The 24,711-nt window shown below is 52.0% G+C and overlaps 1 protein-coding gene across 5 annotated transcripts in view; it reads left to right on the top strand.

Moving 5' to 3' along the window:
- The window catches only part of ccdc14 (coiled-coil domain containing 14), a 104,890-nt gene that overhangs the window by 42,195 nt on the left and 37,984 nt on the right, over nt 1–24,711 (top strand). For 3 of the 5 annotated variants that reach the window (XM_072475587.1, XM_072475594.1, XM_072475574.1), the window contains exons 6-8: nt 17,755–17,988; nt 18,192–18,286; nt 23,690–24,233. In XM_072475587.1, coding sequence (XP_072331688.1) covers nt 17,755–17,988; nt 18,192–18,286; nt 23,690–24,233 — 873 coding nt within the window. The remainder of the gene's footprint in view (nt 1–17,754; nt 17,989–18,191; nt 18,287–23,689; nt 24,234–24,711) is intronic. The other 2 variants (XM_072475581.1, XM_072475602.1) reach the window with 2 other exon arrangements.

The raw sequence follows: 24,711 nt of genomic DNA, 5'->3' as shown, positions 1-24,711 counted from the left end.
TTGTCTCTGCTCCCCTTTTTGAACAAAGGGACCACATTTGCTATCCTCCAGTCCTCTGGCACTATTCCTGTAGCCAATGATGACATAAAAATCAAAGCCAATGGTCCAGCAATCTCTTCCCTGGCCTCCCAGAGAATCCTAGGATAAATCCCATCAGGTCCCGGGGACTTATCTATTTTCAGCCTGTCCAGAATTGCCAACACCTCTTCCCTACGTACCTCAATGCCATCTAATCTATTTACCTGGAGCTCAGCATTCTCCTCCACAACATTGTCTTTTTCCTGAGTGAATACTGACGAAAAATATTCATTTAGTATCTCGCCTATCTCTTCAGACTCTACACACAACTTCCCATCCCTGTCCTTGACTGGTCCTACTCTTTCCCTAGTCATTCGCTTATTCCTGACATACCTATAGAAAGCTTTTGGGTTTTCCTTGATCCTTCCTGCCAAATACTTCTCATGTCCCCTCCTTGCTCGTCTTAGCTCTCTCTTTAGATCCTTCCTCGCTACCTTGTAACTATCCATCACCCCAACTGAAACTTCACACCTCATCTTCACATAGGCCTCCTTCTTCCTCTTAACAAGAGATTCCACTTCTTTGGTAAACCACGGTTCCCTCGCTCGGCACCTTCCTCCCTGCCTGACCGGTACATACTTATCAAGAACACACAGTAGCTGATCCTTGAACAAGCTCCACTTATCCAGTGTGTCCAACACTTGCAGCCTACTTCTCCACCTTATCCCCCCCAAGTCACGTCTAATGGCATCATAATTTCCCTTCCCCCAGCTATAACTCTTGCCCTGCGGTGTATACTTATCCCTTTCCATCATTAACGTAAACGTCACCGAATTGTGGTCACTGTCCCCAAAGTGCTCACCTACCTCCAAATCCAACACCTGGCCTGGTTCATTACCCAAAACCAAATCCAATGTGGCCTCGCCTCTTGTTGGCCTGTCAACAAACTGTGTCAGGAAACCCTCCTGCACACACTGTACAAAATACGACCCATCTAATGTACTCGAACTATATCTTTTCCAGTCAATATTTGGAAAGTTAAAGTCTCCCATAATAACTACCCTGTTACTTTTGCTCTTATCCAGGATCATCCTCGCCATCCTTTCCTCTACATCCCTAGAACTATTTGGAGGCCTATAGAAGACTCCCAACAGTGTGACCTCTCTTCATGTTTCTAACCTCAGCCCATACTACCTCGGAAGATGAGTCCCCATCTAGCATCCTCTCCGCCACCGTAATACTGCTCTTGACTAGTAGCGCCACCCCTCCCCCTCTTTTGCCTCCTTCTCTGAGCTTACTAAAACACCTAAACCCCGGAACCTGCAACATCCATTCCTGTCCCTGCTCTATCCATGTCTCCGAAATGGCCACAACATCGAAGTCCCAGGTACCAACCCATGCTGCCAGTTCCCCTACCTTATTTCGTATACTCCTGGCATTGAAGTAGACACACTTCAAACCGCATACCTGAACACTGGCCCCCTCCTGCGACGTCAAATCTGTGCTCCTGACCTCTATACTCTCATTCTCCCTTACCCTAAAACTACAATCCAGGTCCCCATGCCCCTGCTGCATTAGTTTAAACCCCCCCAAAGAGCACTAACAAATCTCCCCCCCCCAGGATATTTGTGCCCCTCAGGTTCAGATGTAGACCATCCTGTCTGTAGAGGTCCCACCTTCCCCAGAAAGAGCCCCAGTTATCCAGAAATCTGAATCCCTCCCGCCTGCACCATCCCTGTAGCCACGTGTTTAATTGCTCTCTCTCCCTATTCCTCATCTCACTATCACGTGGCACGGGCAACAACCCAGAGATAACAACTCTGTTTGTTCTAGTTCTGAGCTTCCATCCTAGCTCCCTGAAAGCCTGCCTGACATCCTTATCCCCTTTCCTACCTATGTCGTTAGTGCCAATGTGGACCATGACTTGGGGCTGCTCCTCCCCCTTAAGGACCCGGAAAACACGATCCGAGACATCACGTACCCTTGCACCTGGGAGGCAACATACCAAACGTGAGTCTCTCACGCTCCCACAAAATCTCCTATCTGTGCCCCTGACTATCGAGTCCCCAATTACTAATGCTCTGCTCCTCTCCCCCCTTCCCTTCTGAGCAACAGGGACAGACTCCGTGCCAGAGGCCCGTACCCCATGGCTTACCCCTGGTAAGTCCCCCCCCCCACAAGTATCCAAAGCGGTATACTTGTTTCTCAGGGGAACGACCGCAGGGGATCCCTGCACTGACTGCTTTTTCCCAGTCCCTCTTACAGTTACCCATCTATCTCCAATCTTTGGTGTAACTAATTCCCTGAAGCTGCTATCTATGACCCCCTCTGCCTCCCGAATGATCCAAAGTTCTTCCAACTCCAGCTCCAGTTCCCTAACTCGGTCTTGGAGGAGCTGGAGATGGCAGCACTTCCTGCAGGTAAAATTAGCAGGGACACTAACGGCATCCCTCACCTCAAACATCCTGCAGGAGGAACATTGCACTCCCTTCCCTGCCATCCCTCTAACTTTTGACCAAGATCTGGCTACCAACTAAATTAAATTTTAAAAACAAAAAAAAATATTAATAACAATAATAAAATATGGTACTTACCTCACACCAATGGGTTTTATTATTAGGTTAGAGGAGGAGGGCGGGTGGGAGACACTACATGTGTAGTGTCTCGGGTTTCCTCTCCACCAGAATTTATTGGTGAGGGGCTTCCCAGAAGTCCGCGGGTCGACTTCCTGTTCCCACCTGAAACACTAAAATTAAAAAAAAATTTAAAGGAGAGACTTATCTCCCAGAAATTACTTTCTCACTGCCCCCGCTGAAATGGACTAGCCTGCTCCGCTCCTGCTGAAATCGACTGGGCCTGCAAGGTAAGTAAGTAGTTAATCATTACTTACCTCACCCAGGCAGCGACCTTTTAAACGGTCCCCTCTGCCTCGCAGCTCCCGCGCTTTTTCAAATTCCCGCGCTGTTTCTAAGGTCCCGGCTCTCTCTCCCGAACTAAACAGCTGACCTGCAAGGTAAGTAAGTAGTTAATCAGTACTTACCTCACCCAGGCAGCGACCTTTTAAACGGTCCCCTCTGCCTCGCAGCTCCCGCGCTTTTTCAAATTCCCGCGCTGTTTCGAAGGTCCCGGCTCTCTCTCCCGAACTAAACAGCTGACCTGCAAGGTAAGTAAGTAGTTAATCAGTACTTACCTCACCCAGGCAGCGACCTTTTAAACGGTCCCCTCTGCCTCGCAGCTCCCGCGCTTTTTCAAATTCCCGCGCTGTTTCGAAGGTCCCGGCTCTCTCTCCCGAACTAAACAGCTGACCTGCAAGGTAAGTAAGTAGTTAATCAGTACTTACCTCACCCAGGCAGCGACCTTTTAAACGGTCCCCTCTGCCTCGCAGCTCCCGCGCTTTTTCAAATTCCCGCGCTGTTTCTAAGGTCCCGGCTCTCTCTCCCGAACTAAACAGCTGACCTGCAAGGTAAGTAAGTAGTTAATCAGCACTTACCTCACCCAGGCAGCGACCTTTTAAACGGTCCCCTCTGCCCCGCAGCTCCCGCGCTTTTTCAAATTCCCGCGCTGTTTCGAAGGTCCCGGCTCTCTCTCCCGAACTAAACAGCTGACCTGCAAGGTAAGTAAGTAGTTAATCAGTACTTACCTCACCCAGGCAGCGACCTTTTAAACGGTCCCCTCTGCCTCGCAGCTCCCGCGCTTTTTCAAATTCCCGCGCTGTTTCTAAGGTCCCGGCTCTCTCTCCCGAACTAAACAGCTGACCTGCAAGGTAAGTAAGTAGTTAATCAGTACTTGCCTCACCCAGGCAGCGACCTTTTAAACGGTCCCCTCTGCCTCGCAGCTATCGGTATTGCATCGGTATTCACCAAGTAGATAGATATGATGGATGTTGAGGCTAGGGATGGATGTTTAAATACTCTAGGTCAAGTCGGCATAAGGAAGGGGGAAGTTTGGGGTATTCTAAAAGGCATTAAGGTGGACAAGTCCCCAGGTCTGGATGGGATCTATCCCAGGTTACTGAGGGAAGTCACCTTGAGCACGGGTGAGATCTCGGAGGACTGGAGAATTTCTAATGTTGTCCCTTTATTTAAGAAGGGTAGCAGGGATAATCCAGGGAATTATAGACCTGTGAGCTTGACGTCAGTGGTAGGCAAACTGTTGGAGAAGATACTGAGGGATAGGATCTATTCACATTTGGAAGAAAATAGACTTATCAGTGATAGGCAGCATGGTTTTGTGCAGGGAAGGTCATGTCTTACAAACCTAATAGAATCCTTTGAGGAAGTGACAAAGTTAATTGATGAGAGAAGGGCTGTAGATGTCATATACATGGACTTCAGTAAGGTGTTTGATAAAGTTTCCCATGGCAGGTTGATGGAAAAAGTGAAGTCGTATGGGATTCAGGGTGTACTAGCTAGATGGATAAAGAACTGGCTGGGCAACAAGAGACAGAGAGTAGTGGTGGAAGGGAGTGTCTCAAAATGGAGAAAGGTGACTAGTGGTGTTTCACAGGGATCCGTGCTCGAGACCGCGAGGAGGACTGTCAGAATACAGCAAAATATAGATAGATTGGAGAGTTGGGCAGAGAAATGGCAGATGGAGTTCAATCCAGGCAAATGCGAGGTGATGCATTTTGGAAGATCTAATTCAAGAGCGGACTATACGGTCAATGGAAGAGTCCTGGGGAAAATTGATGTACAGAGCCACCTGGGAGTTCAGGTCCATTGTACCCTGAAGGTAGCAATGCAGGTCGATAGTGGTCAAGAAGGCATACAGCATGCTTGCCTTCATCGGACGGGGTATTGAGTACTAGACTCAGCAGGTTATATTACAGTTGTATAGGACTTTGGTTCGGCCACATTTGGAATACTGCGTGCAGTTCTGGTCACCACATTACCAGAAGGATGTGGATGCTTTAGAGAGGGTGCAGAGGAGGTTCACCAGAATGTTGCCTGGTATGGAGGGTGCTAGCTATGAAGAAAGGTTGAGTAGATTAGGATTGTTTTCGTTGGAAAGACGGAGGTTGAGGGGGGACCTGATTGTCTACAAAATTATGAGAGGTATGGACAGGGTGGATAGCAACAAGCTTTTTCCAAGAGTGGGGGTGTCAATTACAAGGGGTCACAATTTCAAGGTGAGAGGGGGAAAGTTTAAGGGAGATGTGCGTGGAAAGATTTTACGCAGAGGGTGATCGGTGCCTGGAACGCTTTTCCAGCGGAGGTGGTAGAGGCGGGCACGATAGCATCATTCAAGATGCATCTGGACAGATATATGAACAGAGGGAAGTAGATCCTTGGAAAATAGGCGACAGGTTTAGATTCTGGATCTGGAGGGCCGAAGGGCCTGTTCCTGTGCTGTAATTTTCTTTGTTCTTTGTTCTTGTTCATGCAGCGATTGCTGGCAATTATCATCAGTTCAGGATAGATTTTTCACACCACGTTCAGGCACACGCCAATATATATCTCCCTCTACTCCAGAGGCACCGATGACACAAACCTCCTCTTGGATACCAGATACATCTGCACCCATCACGGATTCTTATATAATGAAAATACTAGAGATCCCCAATTTTAAACGGATGTTACATACATATATATTGCAACACAACATGTCCCGGGCCCAGTACAAAACCAACATCACTCTATACGTTTATGTAGACAAACCCAGCCTCTCTGGTTGTCCCTAATAAGTACCTTTGAGATGGGACATCAAAGCTCCGCGGGGCAACCGAATACCAACCACAACACCGGACATGGCTAAGGCCAAAACACTCTGACACACAGGAATCAGGACCTCCAGCATACCCCTGAACCTACACCCCAGCTGATTCAACTGGGCAGTGCACCACCTCCATTTACATTCTGACATTACGCCACAAGTGCCCGGGGGGGGGGGGGTTACAATGGGGGGAAGCTTTCATAGACCACCTGACCGGAACAAGATGTTTCACACCGCTAAGGAGAAGAAGAAAAAAAGACTCAAGGGAAGAACGCCCAGGCTGACCAAGAAATATTAGCCATCACCCCGCACTGCACGTTATCACAAGAAGAATATTAAGGTATACCACAGTGCTGCCTCAAAAGAGACACGAGCACTGTTTCCACATGGAAAACTCAACCTCATCAAGGAGGGGGGTTACAATGGAGGGAATCTTCCATAGACCACCTGACCGGACCAAGATGTTTCACACAGCTAAGGAGAAGAAGAAAAAAAGACTCCAGGGAAGAACGCCCAGGCTGACCAAGAAATATTAGCCATCACCCCGCACTGCACGTCATCACAAGAAGAATATTAAGGGATACAACAGTGCTGCCTCAACAGAGACACGAGCACTGTTTCCACATGGAAAACTCAACCTCATCAAGGAGGACACTTAGGAAACAACTATATAAGACCACTTGAGGAGGGCACCCAACTCCCCCCATCAAGCCTACCCACACATGAGGGAAAGGCTCCCAACAATGTAGAGGCATAGCAAACAATCTCTTTTTCATCAAATCAGCCAAGGATTGACTAAACCGATCTCTGCATACGCCACCATTCGTTTCCTCCTAATTCAATAGCTTTAAAGAGAAAAGACCTTAAAAAAAAAAAACACTTCAACCTCAAGGGAAAGTCAGAAGGAACACCGTCCTCCCCAGGATACATATACTGCCCGGGCCATCAAAGGAGTTAAACACAAATTCTTAAATTCAAAATGACAAAAACAAATTTCAGTGAGGACCTACCAACCAACTCCACACCAACCAACCACCCATCACCCTGCCATGGATCCACCCATTTTCATTATAAACTAGATAAGTGGTGTCCAGAAAGCAATCCTATCCCATAATTGTAAGAATTACTGCACATAATAAAAAAAGAGTAAAACTGCACAGACCACGGGCGTCATTCTCCGACCCCCCAGCGGGTCGGAGAATGACCGTTGGCCGCCGTGAATCCCGCCCCCGCCGGTTGCCGAAGTCCCCGAAGGGAGAAAAGTCGGCGGGGCGTTAATGGCGCCGCTGACGTCGGAGAATGGCACGGGTCTGCGCAAGGCAGCCCATTTTGGGCCTGTCGATATTCTCCCTTCCGGATGGGCCGAAGTCCAGTCGACGTGATGACCGTTCACGTCGACGTAAATCAAACCTCCTTTTCATTGGCGTGAACCTGTGCTCCAGGTTCATGCCGACCAGCGTGGAGCTGAGTGACGGCCTGGGGGGTTGGCCGCTGGGCAGGCGATGGCATGGCCGCAGTCTGAATGTGTGGGGAGCGGTGTGTCTCGGGTTGTGTGTGTGTGTGTGCGGCGGGGGGGGGGGTTAGAGTGGGCTGGGCTCCGGGGGAGTGCCGGGAGGGGGGTTTGTGCCGGGGAGGAGAATTGGGGGGGGGTCCGTGCCGGGGAGGGAGATGGGGGGGGTGGTCCGTGCCGGGGAGTAGGAGGAGGATGGGGGGCGGGGGGGTCCGTGCCGGGGAGGAGGATGCGGGGTGGTCCGTGCCGGGGAGGAGGTTGGGGTCCGTGCCAGGGAGGGGGATGGGGGGGGGGGGGAGGGGGATGGGGGGGGTCCGTGCCGGGGAGGGGGATGGGGGGGTCCGTGCCGGGGAGGAGGGGGATGGGGATGGGGATGGGGATGGGGGGGGTGGTCCGTGCCGGGGAGGAGGATGGGGGGGGGGTCCGTGCCGGGGAGGAGGATGGGCGGGGGGGTCCGTGCCGGGGAGGAGGATGCGGGGTGGTCCGTGCCGGGGAGGAGGTTGGGGTCCGTGCCGGGGAGGGGGATGGGGGGAGGTTGGTGGGGGGGGTCCGTGCCGGGGAGGGGGGTGGGGGGGTCCGTGCCGGGGAGGGGGATGGGGGGGGGGTCCGTGCCGGGGAGGAGGGGGATGGGGGGGGTCTGTGCCGGGGAGGAGGGGGATGGGGGGGGGTCTGTGCCGGGGAGGAGGGGGATGGGGGGGGGGTCCGTTTCCGGGGAGGAGGGGGATGGGGGGTGGTCTGTGCCGGGGAGGAGGGGGATGGGGGGGTCTGTGCCGGGGAGGAGGAGGATGGGGGGGGTCCGTGCCGGGGAGGAGGGGGATGGGGGGGGGGTCTGTGCCGGGGAGGAGGGGGATGGGGGGGGGTCTGTGCCGGGGAGGAGGAGGATGGGGGGGGGGTCTGTGCCGGGGAGGAGGAGGATGGGGGGGGGTCTGTGCCGGGGAGGAGGAGGATGGGGGGGGGTCCGTGCCGGGGAGGAGGATGCGGGGTGGTCCGTACTGGGGAGGAGGTTGGGGTCCGTGCCGGGGATGGGGGGGGGGGGATAAGGAGGGGGATGGGGGGGGTCCGTGCCGGGAGGAGGAGGATGGGGGGGGGTCCGTGCCGGGGAGGAGGATGCGGGGGGGTCCGTGCCGGGGAGGAGGTTGGGATCCGTGCCGGGGAGGGGGATGGGGGGGGTCCGTGCCGGGGAGGGGGATGGGGGGGGTCCGTGCCGGGGAGGGGGGGTGCGAGGGCAAGTCAGTTGGTCCACCTGGTTAGGTGCCAGCCTCCAACAGTTGGACCCATGTGGTCCATGCCACCTGGCTGGGGGGAAGGACGGGATATGGGCAATGATGACATGTCGTCGTCGTCCCCCAACCAGGCCGTCATGTTTCCCGATCATCCAGCGATGTTGGCCGCCGTGGCGGCAGCCGCTAATGTCCATGTTCCCCTGGAGGAGGAGGAGGAGGAGCGTGCCAGACAGGCGGCGCAGGCTGCCGCAGAGGGGCAGGCGGCAGCCGCCCAGGCTGGAGGGACACCTGACCGATAGGACGAGGAGGGGGAGGAGGATGTCGCGGCCCCACGGCAACGGAGGCACCCGAGGGCGCCCCGTGTGTACCGGCCCCGGCAGTCATACCAGAACCTCACGGACCGGGAATGCAGGAGGAGACTCCGGATGAGGCGGGAAACCGTGGCACACATCTGCCACCTGCTGGCACACCTGTCACCGCGTGGCACTGGCGGGGGACACCCTCTCCCCGTGTCCGTCATGGTTACGGTGGCCCTGAACTTTTATGCAACGGGGTCATTCCAGGCACCGAGTGGGGACCTGTCCGGCATATCGCAGACATCGGTGCATCCGGGCAGTGACAGATGCCCTATATGCCATGGCGCCCCGCTACATCCGCTTCCCTGTGGACCGGGCCAGCCAAGATGCCCGGGCCGTGTGCTTCTCTGCCGTGGCCAGGTTCCCCATGGTCCAGGGCGCGATCGATGGGATGCACGTCGCCGTGCGGCCACCTGCAGATAACAGGGCCGTGTTCACCAATAGGAAGGGGACCTATTCGATGAACGTACAGGTGGTCTGCGACCACCACATGATGATCCTGCAAGTCTGCGCCCGTTACCCAGGCAGTGTACACGACTCATACGTGTTGTCGCGGTCATCCATCCCCAGCATGTACGAGGGACGCCATCCCCGGCTGAGGGGCTGGTTGCTGGGCGACAGGGGCTACCCATTGCGATCGTGGCTGATGGCGCCTATACGGAGGCCACGCAATGAGGCGGAGAACCGCTACAATGATGCCCATGTAGCGACAAGGGGAGTGATAGAGAGGTGCTTTGGTGTGCTGAAGATGCGTTTCAGGTGCCTGGACCTCTCTGGGGGCGCCCTCCAGTATCGGTCAGATAGGGTCGGCCGCATCATTGTGGTGTGCTGCGTCCTGCACAATATAGCAGAGGGGCAATGTGCCGCAGGCAGAGGAGGGCGGAGTGGAGGAGCAGCAGGAAGAGGTGCAGTCCTCCCCAGATGAGGGTGATGGGGACAATGGTCAAGGCAGACGGGGTAGACACAGGCGGGTGGCTGTCCACCGTTACCGGCTGGCCCAGCGGGCACGGGACAGACTGATAGCTGTCCGCTTCACTGACTAGATGGGCGTGGGAATCGGGTAGTATGGCCACAGACCGCACACCATGGCAACAGCCGACCACCCACACCCCCCCACCCATTCACCCACCCAGCACCCTCACCCCCCTCCCCACCCACCCCACCCGCATGCACACCACCCCCCCCCCCCATTGCCGATCCACCTGCGGCACAACGGGCCGTGCTCACACAGTTGCGGGTGGACGCGTGTCTATTGCAGGCCATGGAGGATGATGACAACCCGCCCTGCGGTGAGCTCCTGGCTCCACATCGTTGGACTATATCTGACCCATGGCCACAGTACCACCATCCACCCGGACCATCCCTGCATGCGGCTGTGACACTGCAGCGCACAGTCCCGTCCTCTGCCCGGGGGGATGTTGATGGCGGCCCAGGGGGAACGGGGCAGACTCACCTGGGGCTGAGGTAAGACCACCCCTCACACACACACTTGTGCTCAACGTACATGACACACCCGCACGCTTTGGACAGAGCACAAAGGCAGCTTCTGTAGGTGTAACATTGACTTTAATAACCAAACGGGTTCATGCACGTGCCCTAGCCCCTAAAACTCATCTGTGCCCTGCACCCGTGCCAACTTACTCAGTGTCTAATTGTTTGGCCTTACGGGCCCTTTGACTACGTCTACGTGGTTCCCCAGATGGTACAGCAGAACTGGAGGTGGACTCCTGTGATTCCTGCCCTCTGACACGGGATCCCTTTGGCGGCCGTTTCCTGGGGCGTCCTGGCCTAGATGGGCCAGGCTGCGGCCCGGGCGACTGGGATGGCGAGCTGCCTGCCTGTCCTGCCCGCTGCCCACCCGATGCACCTGGGACGGAAGGGGGGGGAGTCCGAGGTGTCGCGGTGTTCCGGGACCTCCCCTACAGGGGGAGCCGGGACGAACCACACCACCTCCTCCTCTCTCGGGGTGCCCGATGGCCCCCAGGCCTCTACATGGGTGGGGGATGCGAACGGACTGGCCATCCGACGCCCCCCCGACATCTGGCGCTGCCAGTCCTGGAGGCCCGTGCTGGTATCAACAGGGGTCTGCAGCCATGGAGCCCAGGGGGTTGGCAAACCCTGTCTGTGACAGTGTGACGTCGGCTCGCACATGGCCACTGGCGCCGATGCCCTCAGCGATGGCCTGCTGAGACTGGGCCATGGCCTGCAGAGACTGGGCCATGGCCTGCAGAGACTGGGCTATGGCCTGCTGAGACTGGGCTATGGTGTTGAGCGCCTCTGCCATCTGGCGCTGGCACTGGCTCATGGCCTCCTGTGAGAGGGCAGCCGTGTCCTGGGCCACAGACGCCGCCTGCACGGAAAGCCCCAGGCCTCGCAAACCGTTCCCCATGTCTGACACCGTCGCACCCATTGCCTCCACCGCGGACGCCAACCGTGCAGTGTCGGCCTGGGTGGGATGCATGACCGGCACCACTTCCAGCTCCTGGACGCGGGTGGACTCCTCCACCTGCGACTGCAGCCGCCGCAAGCCGGCCGCCACCCTCTTCGCTTTTCTCCGGGTCGGTGTTTGCATCGGATCTATGTGTGGGTGTGGAAACTCCAGGAACCCGGGATCCATCTGGGCGGCAGATGTTCACTTGGGCTGGGCTTCCCTCCGACCGCCCGGCCCCTCTGCTGCTCCTACCTCCTCCTGCTGTACCGGGACGGCTGTGTTGTGCGCACCAGTGAGTTTACCAGACGCCTCATCACTAAAGTGCCCAACCGAGGTGAGTGTTTCTGCGATGGTGGAGGGTGTTGGTGACAGCAGTGGCGTTGTGTCGTGCTCTTCGTCCCACTCTGAGTCCATGGCACTTTGGGGTGGGGGTTCGTCTCCACCCATCCACTCTGAGTCACTGTCTGGTATTTCGTCTTCCTGGGTAGTGCTGTCCCGGGTAGGGGTGTCCTGGGTAGTGCTGTCCCGGGTAGGGGTGTCCTGGGTAGTGATGTCCTGGGTAGTGGTCTCTCTGTCTCCCGTGGCCTCCGAGGGGCATCCTGCGGGCGTCGCATGCTGGAGGGTCCGGGTCTCTCTGTCTCCCGTGGCCTGCGAGGGGCATCCTGCGGGCGGTCTGCATCTGCGGGGATGGGTGCCTGGACGTTTGGTCCTGCGATACACAATAAAGCATGCATGGTTAGACACGCAGGCAGTGATCAGGTGATATGGGGGAGGGGGGATTGGCAAGTCATGTTGCAGCTGTATAGAACCTTAGTTAGGCCACACTTGGAGTATAGTGTTCAATTCTGGTCGCCACACTACCAGAAGGATGTGGAGGCTTTAGAGAGGGTGCAGAAGAGATTTACCAGAATGTTGCCTGGTATGGAGGGCATAAGCTATGAGGAGCGATTGAATAAACTCGGTTTGTTCTCACTAGAACGAAGGAGGTTGAGGGGCGACCTGATAGAGGTATACAAAATTATGAGGGGCATAGACAGAGTGGATAGTCAGAGGCTTTTCCCCAGGGTAGAGGGGTCAATTACTAGGGGGCATAGGTTTAAGGTGAGAGGGGCAAAGTTTAGAGTAGATGTACGAGGCAAGTTTTTTACGCAGAGGGTAGTGGGTGCCTGGAACTCGCTACCGGAGGAGGTAGTGGAGGCAGGGACGATAGGGACATTTAAGGGGCATCTTGACAAATATATGAATAGGATGGGAATAGAAGGATACGGACCCAGGAAGTGTAGAAGATTGTAGTTTAGTCGGGCAGTATGGTCGGCACGGGCTTGGAGGGCCGAAGGGCCTGTTCCTGTGCTGTACATTTCTTTGTTCTTTGTTCTTTGTTTGGTGTCCTGGGTAGTGGTGTCCTGGGTAGGATGTGACGGGGGCCTGTGGCTGCCCCCCTCGTCGCTGGGTGGTCGCTCCTGCACGTGACTGGGGTGTCGTCTCCCTGTTGCTCCAGGTCTCTCCGTCTCCCGTGGTGTGCGAGGGGCATCCTGCGGGCGTCGCATGCTGGAGGGTCCGTATCTCTCTGTCTCCCGTGGCCTCCGAGGGGCATCCTGCGGGCGTCGCATGCTGGAGGGTCCGGGTCTCTCTGTCTCCCGTGGCCTCCGAGGGGCATCCTGCGGGCGTCGCATGCTGGAGGGTCTGGGTCTCTCTGTCTCCCGTGGCCTGCGAGGGGCATCCTGCGGGCGGTCTGCATCTGCGGGGATGGGTGCCTGGACGTTTGGTCCTGCGATACACAATAAAGCATGCATGGTTAGACACGCAGGCAGTGATCAGGTGATATGGGGGAGGGGGGATATGGGGGAGGGGGGGATATGGGGGAGGGGGGATATGGGGACGGGCTGTCGGTGGCTCACTTGCTAGTACGCCCCCGACCTCTGCATCAGCAACCTCCCGGTCCTCAGGTCCGCCAGCCAGTTCCAGGGCCCTTTCCTCGTGTTCGGTCAGTGGCCTCTCATCAGCGGGGCCTCCTCCAGTCCTCACATGCTCCCTATTGTTGTATGCGCGCTTCTCCTGTTGGGGGGGGGGGTGGTTGCAGGGGGTAAAAGGCAACACTGTTAGGCAGGTATATGAATGCACGCCATCGGTTGCGCGTGCATTGCAGAGGTTAAGGTTAGGGCTGGATTCACTTGGGGATATGGGGGAGGGGGGGATATGGGGGAGGGGGGATATGGGGGAAGGGGGGATATGGGGGAGGGGGGATATGGGGGAGGCTCACCCTGCCTGCTCTGACGAGGTCGTTCACCTTCTTGTGGCACTGGGTGCCTGTCCGTGGTGTCAGGGCCACAGCGGTGACGGCCTCTGCCACCTCCCTCCACAGACGCCGGCTGTGGCGTGGGGCAACTCTGCGGCCGTGCCCGGGATACAGGGCGTCACTCCTCTGCTCCACTGCGTCCAGGGGCGCCTCCACATCCCGTGACTCGAACCTCGGGGCTGAGCGGCGGCCAGCCATCCAGTCGGGTGTTCCGGTCGGGTGTTCCGGTCGGGTGGGGGGGAGCATGACGCTGTATGGCGTGAACCACGTGCGCAAGCGCGGATCCCGTTACGTCGCTGCTAGCCCATTTCGGGCCGGAGACTTTTGACCCATTTTTCCGGCGTGACGCAAGTCGGATTTGCGCCAATCGCCGGACTTTGCGCCGATAACAGGGAATTTTGTCCGCACATTTCACATAATAGACCCAATATGGTTTCTGCTAGGATAGGATAACCAGTGCCCTTGTGCTCACACCTCACATGCCCTTGCTGGAGAAAAGACGACAACAAATAGTCAACAACATAATCACTAGGGAATAAAGTCCAGGATTGATGAAGAATTGCAGTATAATAATACAGTCTATGTTGCTCAAAGGCTAAAGCCATGACAGGACTATGATAATAACCTTTTATTGTCACAAGTATGAAGTTACTGTGAAAAGCAACTAGTCGCCAAATTCCGGTGCCTGTTCGGGTAAGCTGGTACGGGAATTGAACCCGCGCTGCTGGCTTTGTTCTGCATCACAAGCCAGTTGTCTAGCTCACTTAGCTAAACCAGCCCATTATCGAACACTCCTTGGGATCTCGAAGCCACCAACGAACGAAGCACCTTCACTTCCTTCATACCGACACCTAAGCGATCCACAACCTAGGCCTCCAGCTGGTGAGATGACTCTACACAATCGGCTACCTCCAACCCCTCACAACGAGCATCAAGAACTGGATAATATAGGGCCAGTGGTCAGGGGCCCAACCAATCCGAGGCCTTGGGCGGCACTTAGCACAGCGGTTAGCACTGATGCTTCACAGAGCCAGGGACCCGGGTTTGATTCCCGGCTTGGGTCACTGTCTGTGCGGAGTCTGCACGTTCTCCCAGTGTCTGCGTGGGTTTCCTCCAGGCGCTCCGGTTTCCTCCCATAATCCCCAAAAGACGTGCTTGTTAGGTGAATTGGACATTCTGAATTCTCTCTCTGTACCCAAACAGACGCCGGAATGTGGTGACTAGGGGATTTTTACAGTAACTTCATTGCAGTGTTAATGTAAGCTTACTTGTGACATTACTAAAGATTATTATTATTGGAGACCGGATACACTGTGCTCTGGGACACAACCAGCCTCCAGATCAAGATTACTGAAGCAAAGCAGCCAATTTTCAAACTCAGTCAGGACCTTGCCTCCCACTTCTCGCCAGGGATTGGGCTCACGGACACTCCTTGTCCAGACCATACCTCCAAAACCCGTAGGCGATACAACATGCAGCAGGATCTTAACGAATCGAAGGCGAGCCCTTATCATGGAAAGTACTCTCTTGAATACAAGGATTCTCTCCTGTGCCTCCACCCTTCTCGCAGTTCCTCGAGACCCAAGCCAGGAATTGAACCCGGGTCCCTGGCTCTGTGAAGCACTGTGATAACCACTGTGCTAATGTGCCGCCCAAGGCCTCAGATCGATTGGGCCCCTGACCACTGGCCCTATATTATCCAGTTCTCTGCTCGTTGTGAGGGGTTGGAGGTGGCCGATTGGGTCGAGTCATCTCACCTCGAGGTGAACTCCCAAAGACCTGCATCACAGAGCTGAGATCCTCAACTAGAAAAACATTCTCAATGACTGCCATCATCCTGATGCACAGGCCCGTTCACCAGCAACAACTCCAATACAAGCTGGGTCCCTGGCCAACTAACTCTGACTGCCACAGTCAAACGAGCATTTGTGCCAAGGTATAACCATCTCCAGTAAAAGAGTCTTAGCTCCACCTATTCTCATTCCATGGCTATACATTCACCAAATCCCTCACTGTCAACATCCTGTGAATCACCATCTAGAAGATGGGAAAACTAATGGAGAAAACTTTGAAGGAGAGAATCTATCTCCAGAGGCAAGGCTTGATCATGAACAGTCAGCATGGTTTTGTCAGAGGGAGGTCATGCCTCCAACAAATTTGACAACATTTTTTGAAGAGTGACTAAGTGTGTAGAAGAGGTCGTGCAGGTGATGTAGTTCACATGGATTTTAGCAAAGCATTTGATAAGTTCCCACATGGGAGACTTAAAAAGAAGGCAAATGCACATGGGATACAGGGGAACTTGATAAGGCGGATTCAAAGGCGGCACGCTAGTACAGTTGCTTCACAGCTCCAGGGTCCCAGGTTCGATTCCCGGCTTGGATCACTGCCTGTGTGGAGTCTGCACGTTCTCCCCGTGTCAGCTTGGGTTTCCTCCGGGTGCGCCGGTTTCCTCCCGCAGTCTAAAGACGTGCAGGTTAGGTGGATTGGCCATGCTAAATTGCCCTTCATGTCCGAAAAGGTTAAGTGGGGTTACTGAGTTACGGGGATAGGGTGGAGGTGCGTGTTTGGGTAGGGTGCCCTTTCCAAGGGCCGGTGCAGACTCGATGGGCCAAATGGCCTCCTTCTTCACTGTAGACTCCATGATTCTATGAAAGCTGGCTGAGCTGTAGGAAACAGAGGGTAATGACAGACGGCTGCTTTAGTGACTAGAAGCCAATGTCTAGTGGCGTACCACAGGGATCTGTGCTGGGTCCCCTATTATTCATCATTTATATAAATGACCATGCCTTAGATGACTATGTGGGTGGTAGGATCAGTAAGTTTGCGGATGACACAAAGATAAACCGGGTGGTTAACAGTGAGGCTAAGTCTTGGGTTACAGGAAGATATAGACGGGATGGTCAAATGGGCAGAAATGTGGCAGATGGAATTTAATCCTGAATAGTGTGAAGTATTACTTTTTGGAACGAGCAACTTGACAAGGAAATATTCAATGAATGGCACCACACTGGTGTTGGGGCTCTTATTTTACCTTCTTATAAGAGTCGACAGTCTGGTTGATTGGAGGTGTCAAAAATACAACTTTATTGCTAATTATTCACTTGAATACACTTGAATAAGAACAGAATCAAAACTGAGAAATGAAATATCAAACAATACATAAAAGGTCAAAATGGCAAAAATCATAAAGACATTTAACACAAACAAACAAATTGATGTTTCAAGAATTCAGGAACAAGGATCGGAATCACGAGGTCCTACTTTTAAGGGAATTCTTATCTCTGGTTTAACTCCTCATTTACTCTCATTGGTTTCTAATTCTCAGCTGAGACACTCCTAGTTTGTGCAAATGAATGCCTGGTACTTAGAGGATGATTTATTAATTGGACATTATTTAAGATTCGGTGCCTACCAATGCTAGTTCTGCGCCTGCATGCGCAGTCTGAGGAAAACTACTGGATACGTTTCTCGCGCTTTCCATGTTACACAGCTCAACCTGGAGACCTTGCTGTAACTGATTAATTGATATATTCTTAGTACTGAATACACTGGAATACATTGGCTCATTCATTATGTGAAACAATGACTGGATTCCCGCAGTCAAGACACTTAATAATTTTTACCACTCAACTACATGCATTCAACTAGCACCTAAAAGTATGACTCTAACTGGGAAGTCCTGAGGAACAAAGAGACCTTGACGTGTTTATAAATAGATCTCTGAAGGCAGAAGGGTCGGTTAATAGGGTGGTGAAAAAGGCATATGATACACTTGCCTGGATCAATCGTGGCATAGATTACAAAAGCAAGAAAGTCATATTGGAGTTATATAGAAAATGACATCCCGAGACCGGTAAACGCAGAGAGGCCGACGTGCTCTCCACTATGCATAATTTAGCTTGGTAAATTATGAGAATACCACCTCAGCAGTGTTCCTAGTCCTGATTCTCTGTTGACAGAATAACTTAGATTTGAAACCAAAAAATCCCGCCCATGACTTTGCAGATTGCGGTCTGATTATAGGATTTTTTATTCCCAACTCACTTGGAATTTGGGAACTTTTGAGATTTTTAAATGAATGTGATTTCTAAAAGCAATTTTTGGATTCCTACTGTGCTTAAAGCTATTTAATGTGAACAGATTATGTTGTGTCTTAAGCTAGGCTAACATTGCTAGAATTCAAATCTGATTTATCTTCTGCTTAGTTTCAACACCAAAGTTCAAGGTGACCCCTGATGCAGCAGAAGTAGGTGTGAACAACACTGTGCATGTGTCAACGATGCCGCAGTTCACAATTCCATCAAGCCAGCAAACTCCTGTAATTAATCAGTGCCTCTCTGATCATGTACAGACACAAATGGGTCTTCTGAATGGCCACGCTCCAGGTAGTGCCTCTAATGGGATACCTGCCCAATCTTACTACACAATTTTGGACTCTGGTAAGGATGTGCTTCGCGACTTTACAATGAATCTTGTAGTAAAAAAAAACTTCAATCATATCGTAGAATGTTTAGGACCTTTTGCAGATGTCAGGATGTGCTTAATATAATTGAGTTTCTATCTGCCAATAAATGGCACTCCATAAATTTTAACTGTATGAAACTAGTAGTTACCATAAACAAAATGTAATGTGTTTTCTTAGGATCACAAGCTGTTCCAACATTTAATTGTCGACTTCCTACCTCTACACCAGCTATGTCTCCAAAAAGTGCTGAGCATCCATTCGTAATACAAGGCGTGAGTATATATAAATGGGTTGTTTTATTACAGATTGTGGTATTATAGGTATTACGGTACCTGACCGGCTAAAGCACCATTGGTGGAAACTGAATGCTTTCCAATGGTAGAATATGTGATAGCTCCGCCCTGATAGGCGGGGTATCAGAACCCATGCCGCTCCAGCAGCCTTCATTCTGTACCTGAGCTGCTGGGGGAAACATCTAACTTATTGAAGCCTTCAGTTGGACTACAACCTCGCTTTAGTGGTCATTGATCGTGCATCACAGATATTTTATTCACAATGTCTGGGACATTTAACTTAAACTAGCAGTCTCCCTAGAGTAACCAGATCTGTACATTAATGTCACCTTTTTATAAAAGAAGTTTAATTTATCTCAGCAGGTCTGACAGCATATGTGGAGAGAAAAGGGAGCTAACGTTTTGAGTCTGGGTGACTCTTTGTCAAATCTTTGACAAAGAATCATCCGGAATCAAAACGCCAGCTCCCTTTTCTCTCCACAGATGATGTCAGACCTGCTGAGATTGTCCAGTATTTTCTGTTTTTGTTTCAGATTCCAGCACCCGCAGTAATTTGCTTTTATTTTAGTAATTTATCTACTAGGACAATAGAAATTTTATTTCTTGGTAAAATAAATGGCAGGAAGCCTAATCACATAAAAATAAATATTATGTTTTCATCCTTTTCGCTACTGCCCTGTCATTCACTTTCTCACTCACTATTTCCTTTTTCCCCCTTTTTGACTTATTTTAGTTAAACACCCATTTTATGCCTATTCTTAGACTTCCCAAGTGATCGCAGCCTTTATTATTTTTTAACACTTTTTCCTCTTCCTCATTCGTCCCACAAACTATTCTGGAGGTAAATTACCTAAACATTGGTTCCACAATCCATTATTTTTGAACAAATAATTGGATATTTGTTCTTTTTAATTCATTCTGTAATGGCATGCAATGGAATGGCTTCCTTCAACCCATATGTAGATTCTAAACTGCTACAGGGATGCAACCTCTCTAAACTGACCTGTCACACTGCTTTGTAAGGCAATTCAGCTACAGAAGAAACCTTCCTCTTTGATAAGCCCCTTGCATAAGACTGGATTTAGTTGCTGACTAATTTCTCTACTACGTGGCATTAGTCTTGTACATCAAGGTACTTGGTGCATTGCAAGTTGCCTTTGCATTGGTCCTACCATCAAACCCAAGGTTTGTTGTATATCAGCTGAAGAACTCATGAGAGTTATGCTGCTCGAAGGCCGTACTTGGAGATTGACTCCAGTGTTTGGTTCATGTGTTTGGTTCCGATTGGATAGCAGAGAAACATGAATCTGCTGCTAAAACTCGAAGATCCCCTCCTCGACCAGCTTTGTGAATATCCTACTTACGTAGTCCATGGTACTCGTTCCCTCCACCCCCTGCGGCAGTTCCATGTTTCTTAAGTTCTGCCACATGGACCAATTCTCCTGATCATCCACCTTTGCCTTCAACACCTTGCAGGCCTCTCCCAGGATCATCTCGTCACCTCTGCCTCCAACAATATGGGGCGAGATTCTCCGACCCCCCGCCGGGTCGGAGAATCGCCGGGGGCTGGCGTGAATCTCGCCCCCACCGGTTGCCAAATTCTCCGGCACCGGAGATTCGGCGGGGGCGGGAATCGCGCCATGCTGGTTGGCGGGCCCTCCCCCGCGATTCTCCGGCCCGGATGGGCCGAAGTCCCGCTGCTAGGATGCCTATCCCGCCGGTGTGGATTAAACCACCTCTCTTACCGGCGGGATAAGGCAGCGCGGGCGGGCTCCAGGGTCCTGGGGGGGGCGCGGGGCGATCTGGCCCCGGGGGGTGCCCCCACGGTGGCCTGGCCCACGATCGGGGCCCACCGATCCGCGGGTGGGCCTGTGCCGTGGAGGCACTCTTTTCCTTCTGCCTTTGTAACGGTCTCCACCATGGCGGAGGCGGAAGAGACTCCCTCCACAGCGCATGCACGGGGATGCCGTGAGCGGCCGCTAACGCTCCCGCTCATGCGCCGCCCGGCAATGTCATTTCCGCGACAGCTGGCGGGGCACCAAAGGCCTTTTCCGCCAGCTGGCGGGGCGGAAATCAGTCCGGCGCGGGCCTAGCCCCTCCCCCAAGATGCGGAGGATTCCACACCTTTGGGGCGGCGAGATGCCCGACTGATTTGCGCCGTTTTTGGCGCCGGTCGGCGGACATCGCGCCGATACCGGAGAATTTCGCCCATGATCCAGTTGTTGTGGTCAGATACCGCACTTTCCACCTCATGGATTGTCGCAACTTGTGACTCGACGTTTCTCCACCCATTCGAAAGTCCTGTGAAGAGGTTTCCTGCTCCCTCGATCGCCTTGGACCAGGCCTCTTGCATCTCTTGCCGATGGTGCCTAAACTCCCCCTTGATGAATTCCATCATCTACTCCACAGGCAACGGGGTAGGTGATGACGATGCTCCTGACTCCGCCATGCTCTCTGTTACTGTGCCACGCGGATCCCCCACCTCTTCAACCAAAGCTTTAATCTACTTTTGCCAGTTTTGTAATCTCCCGACATTCCACTTTGGAGGCAAAACCAACTCCCTCCAATTATTTTGCACTTTTTACAAATAAAGTGCCCATTAACCGGGTAGAAAGGGCTAAAATCGAAGCCTCCAAACAAGAGCCACCTTGTGTGCGACCGATTACTCGTGTCCGATCATGCTTGTGCCCGAACAGGTAGAGTGCTCCGACTTGTTAAAGTAGAAGGAAACTTGGTAATGTGCTGTTATTCTTGTGCAGTTGTTGTAACTAATTACTACACTACTGCAACACTATTTCTGTGAACACTGAATGACCCTCAACCTCCGCTGTTGCCAATTTGTAGCTAAGATTCAGGCACTTTTAGTTTGTGGTATCTCTATAAATAAAATGTTTGTACTCCCATGTTCAGCAATTAAAAATGTACTTGGCAGTTTATTTAGTATGGAAGCTTTTACACGTTAATATCAACAATCTAAAATCATTTTAAAAGAAACTTAACATTTATAGAAGTGGTCAATTATTTTCAGTAGAATTTTTTAAAAATGTTGGTTGAACAGTCTTATAGGTAAAGATGATCGTTCATTGAAAAGTTGAACTGATATATTTCACAGTAAAGTAGTTTGGCTGGAAGGGATTAAATTATTTCTCTGAATTATTGGTCCACATGAGGAGCGGGATTCTCCCCTACCCAGCGGGGCGGGGCGGGTCCCGGCGTGATGGAGTGGCGGGAACCACTCCGGCGTCGGGCCGCCGCACCTTTAGGGGCCAACCCCTCACCTTGAGGGGCTAGGTCCATGCCGGAGTGGTTTCCGCTCCACCGGCTGGCGTGGAAGGCCTTTGGCGCCACGCCAGACAGGGCCGAAAGGACTTTGCCGGCCTGCGTAAGTCCACGCATGCGTCAGCGGCTGATGATGTCATCCCCGTGCATGCGCAGGGGAGGGGGTCTCTCCCGCCTCCGCCATGATAAAGACCATGGCGAAGGCAGAAGAAAAAGAGTGCCCCCACGGCACAGGCCCGCCCGCGGATCGGTGGGCCCCGATCGCGGGCCAGGCCACCCTGGGGGCACCCCCCGCGTCAGATCGCCCCGCGCCCCCCCCCCCCAGGACCCCGGAGCCCATCCGTGCCGCCTGCTCCCGCCGGTAAGGTAGGTGGTTTAGTCCACGCCGGCGGAAGAGGGTTGACAGCGGCGGGAGTTCGGCCCATCGGGGACCGGAGAATCGCCGGGGGTGGGCCCGCCGACCAGGGCAGTGCGATTCCCGCCCCCGCCGAATGTCTGGTGGCGGAGAATTCAAGACACGGCGTGGGCGGGATTCACGCCAGCCCCCGGCGAGTCTCCGACCCGGCGGGGGGTCGGAGAATCACGCCCGAGGTTTTTTAAAAATCCATCTCTGTTTTCTTGAAGACCTTGTAGTTTCAGCTTAGCACCGCCCAGTGGCAAAAACTGAGTACCTCAATAGCACAACCCTCAATTACACAACTCCAGTGTTGAAATCTCATTCAGTGCCACTTAATACCAAAACGTAATAACATGCTACAATTGCTTGTTAAAAATGGTTACCATGGAAAGGTTGGTGATGAAAAGAGGTTGATCTGTGCATCACAATCTTTCTCCCTAGAACCCTGATTTTCATATTGTTTACATCCCGTTTCACTTTGAGCACACCAAATATTTTTGCCTCTATGATACTACCTGGCAGATTATTTTAAATGTTTCTAAAAGTCATTCTATTAATATCTATTTGAATTTACTTTTCACTAACTTAATTTGTAATTGTGTCATACAATTCCTGGTTCACCTTTGCCTTTCTAAATAATTTAACATGCTGTATATCTTACTGGATTTCTCCCTCAACTGTGATATTCTAAGAGACTGCATAGAAATCTTTTTGTACACTGCTCTTGAAAGTAAATTTTTGTGCCATTGCAACCATAATTGAGCACGTTGCTGTAAATTTGATTTCATGGGAAGCCTGTCCTTTCCCCAATTGAGGCCGTTTTCGATCCCAGCCTCATTGTTTAGGCCGCTGGGAGGATTTGCGTAGTATGGAAGCCCAAAAAGGAACAGGCCTGGATTTCTGGTGGGTGGGCTGATGTCTCCATCAAAAGACAACCTCTGCCCCCCCTCCTCCCCCCCCCCCCCCCCCTTAAGGTCCAGTGGCTGGTGGAACCCACCCCCATAGGTCTTCCCTATTTCCTCCCCACCCTGGGACCCATTAAACTTGGCTTGTCCTCTGCTCCAGGACTTAGGCTCAGGCATTTTGATGCACTTCTCTTCAGTCCACTGCAGCTCTTAGACGCCACAAGGATTGGAGAGCTTCCAGCCAATCTAATTGGCTGGTAGCTCACTAAGGTGGGGTGTTCTCCTGAGTGAAAGGTTGAAGTCCCGCCTGTGACCACTTGACACTCATTCAAGCAGTAACTGACTGAGGAGCACTCTGGAGTCGACAGGGACTCTTTGGATGGTGGGAAGGGATCATCTGAAAAATTCAGGCCAGTAGGGTAAAAATACGTCCGGGACTGTCAATGCTGCATGGGCAATGTGTGTCCAAATAGAGAGGCCCAAAGCTGTCCCAAAATTCAGTCTCGACCTGAGGACTTTGGATGAACTGCTGGCACCAGTTGCACTTCCACAGGCATCTCACCTTTCAGAAAGATTGAATTTTGGGCTCTTGCCATGGAAGAAGGAAGGCAGCGGGTTGGGTGGGGTGGTGTGATCATGAGTACCATGGAGATGAGCAAGACTTCTCATTAAAATTGTTAGTAACTAAGGTTACTTGATTAACTTGAGGTTAATTTAATTCCTTTCAAGAAACCTGATTTGGCACTGTTTTTATGATCACTATCTTGCCGAATGCTTATATTAACTTTTCCATTATTTTAGCAGAGTATGTCCACTGACCTTTACAATCAACCTGTTCTGCATGGAGGATTGAACCTTTTACCCACTTATTCAGCCACAGCTACCATTGCCCCTCCAGTACAACCTGTGATGACTTTTGCTCCATCTGCAGCCCCACCTGCTGTGATTGCACATCCTTTAACTCAGTTGGTTTGTGACAATGGTGGAAGTCACAGCTTGATTAACCATGGTCTGCAACAACTGAAGGAACAAGAGCTACTGAAGTGTATCCAGTGTCACATAACCCAAATGCAGCAGCATGGGGAAGAGTCGCAGCAAGAGGCTTGGAACGCACAAATACAATCGCAGGGGACAGATAAATCAGATACTGAGCAGAGTGATGGAACAACAAGTGAAGAAGATCACGTTAATTTAGTGGATATTACACCTGTGAGGGACACCAGCTGTCAGACCAGTTTTGACAAGTATACAAAAGCTAAAAAGCAAAGTCCTGACAAAACAGCCAAGAAAGTGAAAACTATCAGATATCTTCTCAGTGAACTGAAGGCTATGATTGCTGATCAAGGTAGTTGCTATAAATGCTATAATTTACCTTTTTGATTGGTAGAATATCTACTAACCACTACTTAAGCTCCTGCTTGTACTCAGGCGTTGCACTATTCAACGATACTCTTTAATTATGTAGGTACAAAATTCATTTGTCAAATGGTGATCACGAGATGTCTTATGAAATCAACATGTGCTTTTGCTTATGTATTGAGTAACTAGCCTTAAAACGTATATATAAACCAAAATTGATTGCAATCCTCAAATTCCCTGGATTCTGGAAAGGTCCCAGCAGACTGGAAAACCACTTCCAGTCAAGAAAGGAGGGAGACCGAAGGCAAGAAGCTGAAAGCCATTAGCCATCGTTGAGAAATGTAGTAACAGGACATTAGAAAATCATACAACCATGCAGAATAAACATGATTTTATGAAAGGGAAATCATGTTTAACTAATTTATTAGAATTCTTTGAGGATGTAACAAACAGGCTGTTAAAAG

The sequence above is a fragment of the Scyliorhinus torazame genome, chromosome 2 (genome assembly GCF_047496885.1).
Source record: "Scyliorhinus torazame isolate Kashiwa2021f chromosome 2, sScyTor2.1, whole genome shotgun sequence".
In the NCBI taxonomy this organism is placed as follows: domain Eukaryota; kingdom Metazoa; phylum Chordata; class Chondrichthyes; order Carcharhiniformes; family Scyliorhinidae; genus Scyliorhinus; species Scyliorhinus torazame.
This window is presented reverse-complemented; position numbering and strand designations above follow the sequence as displayed.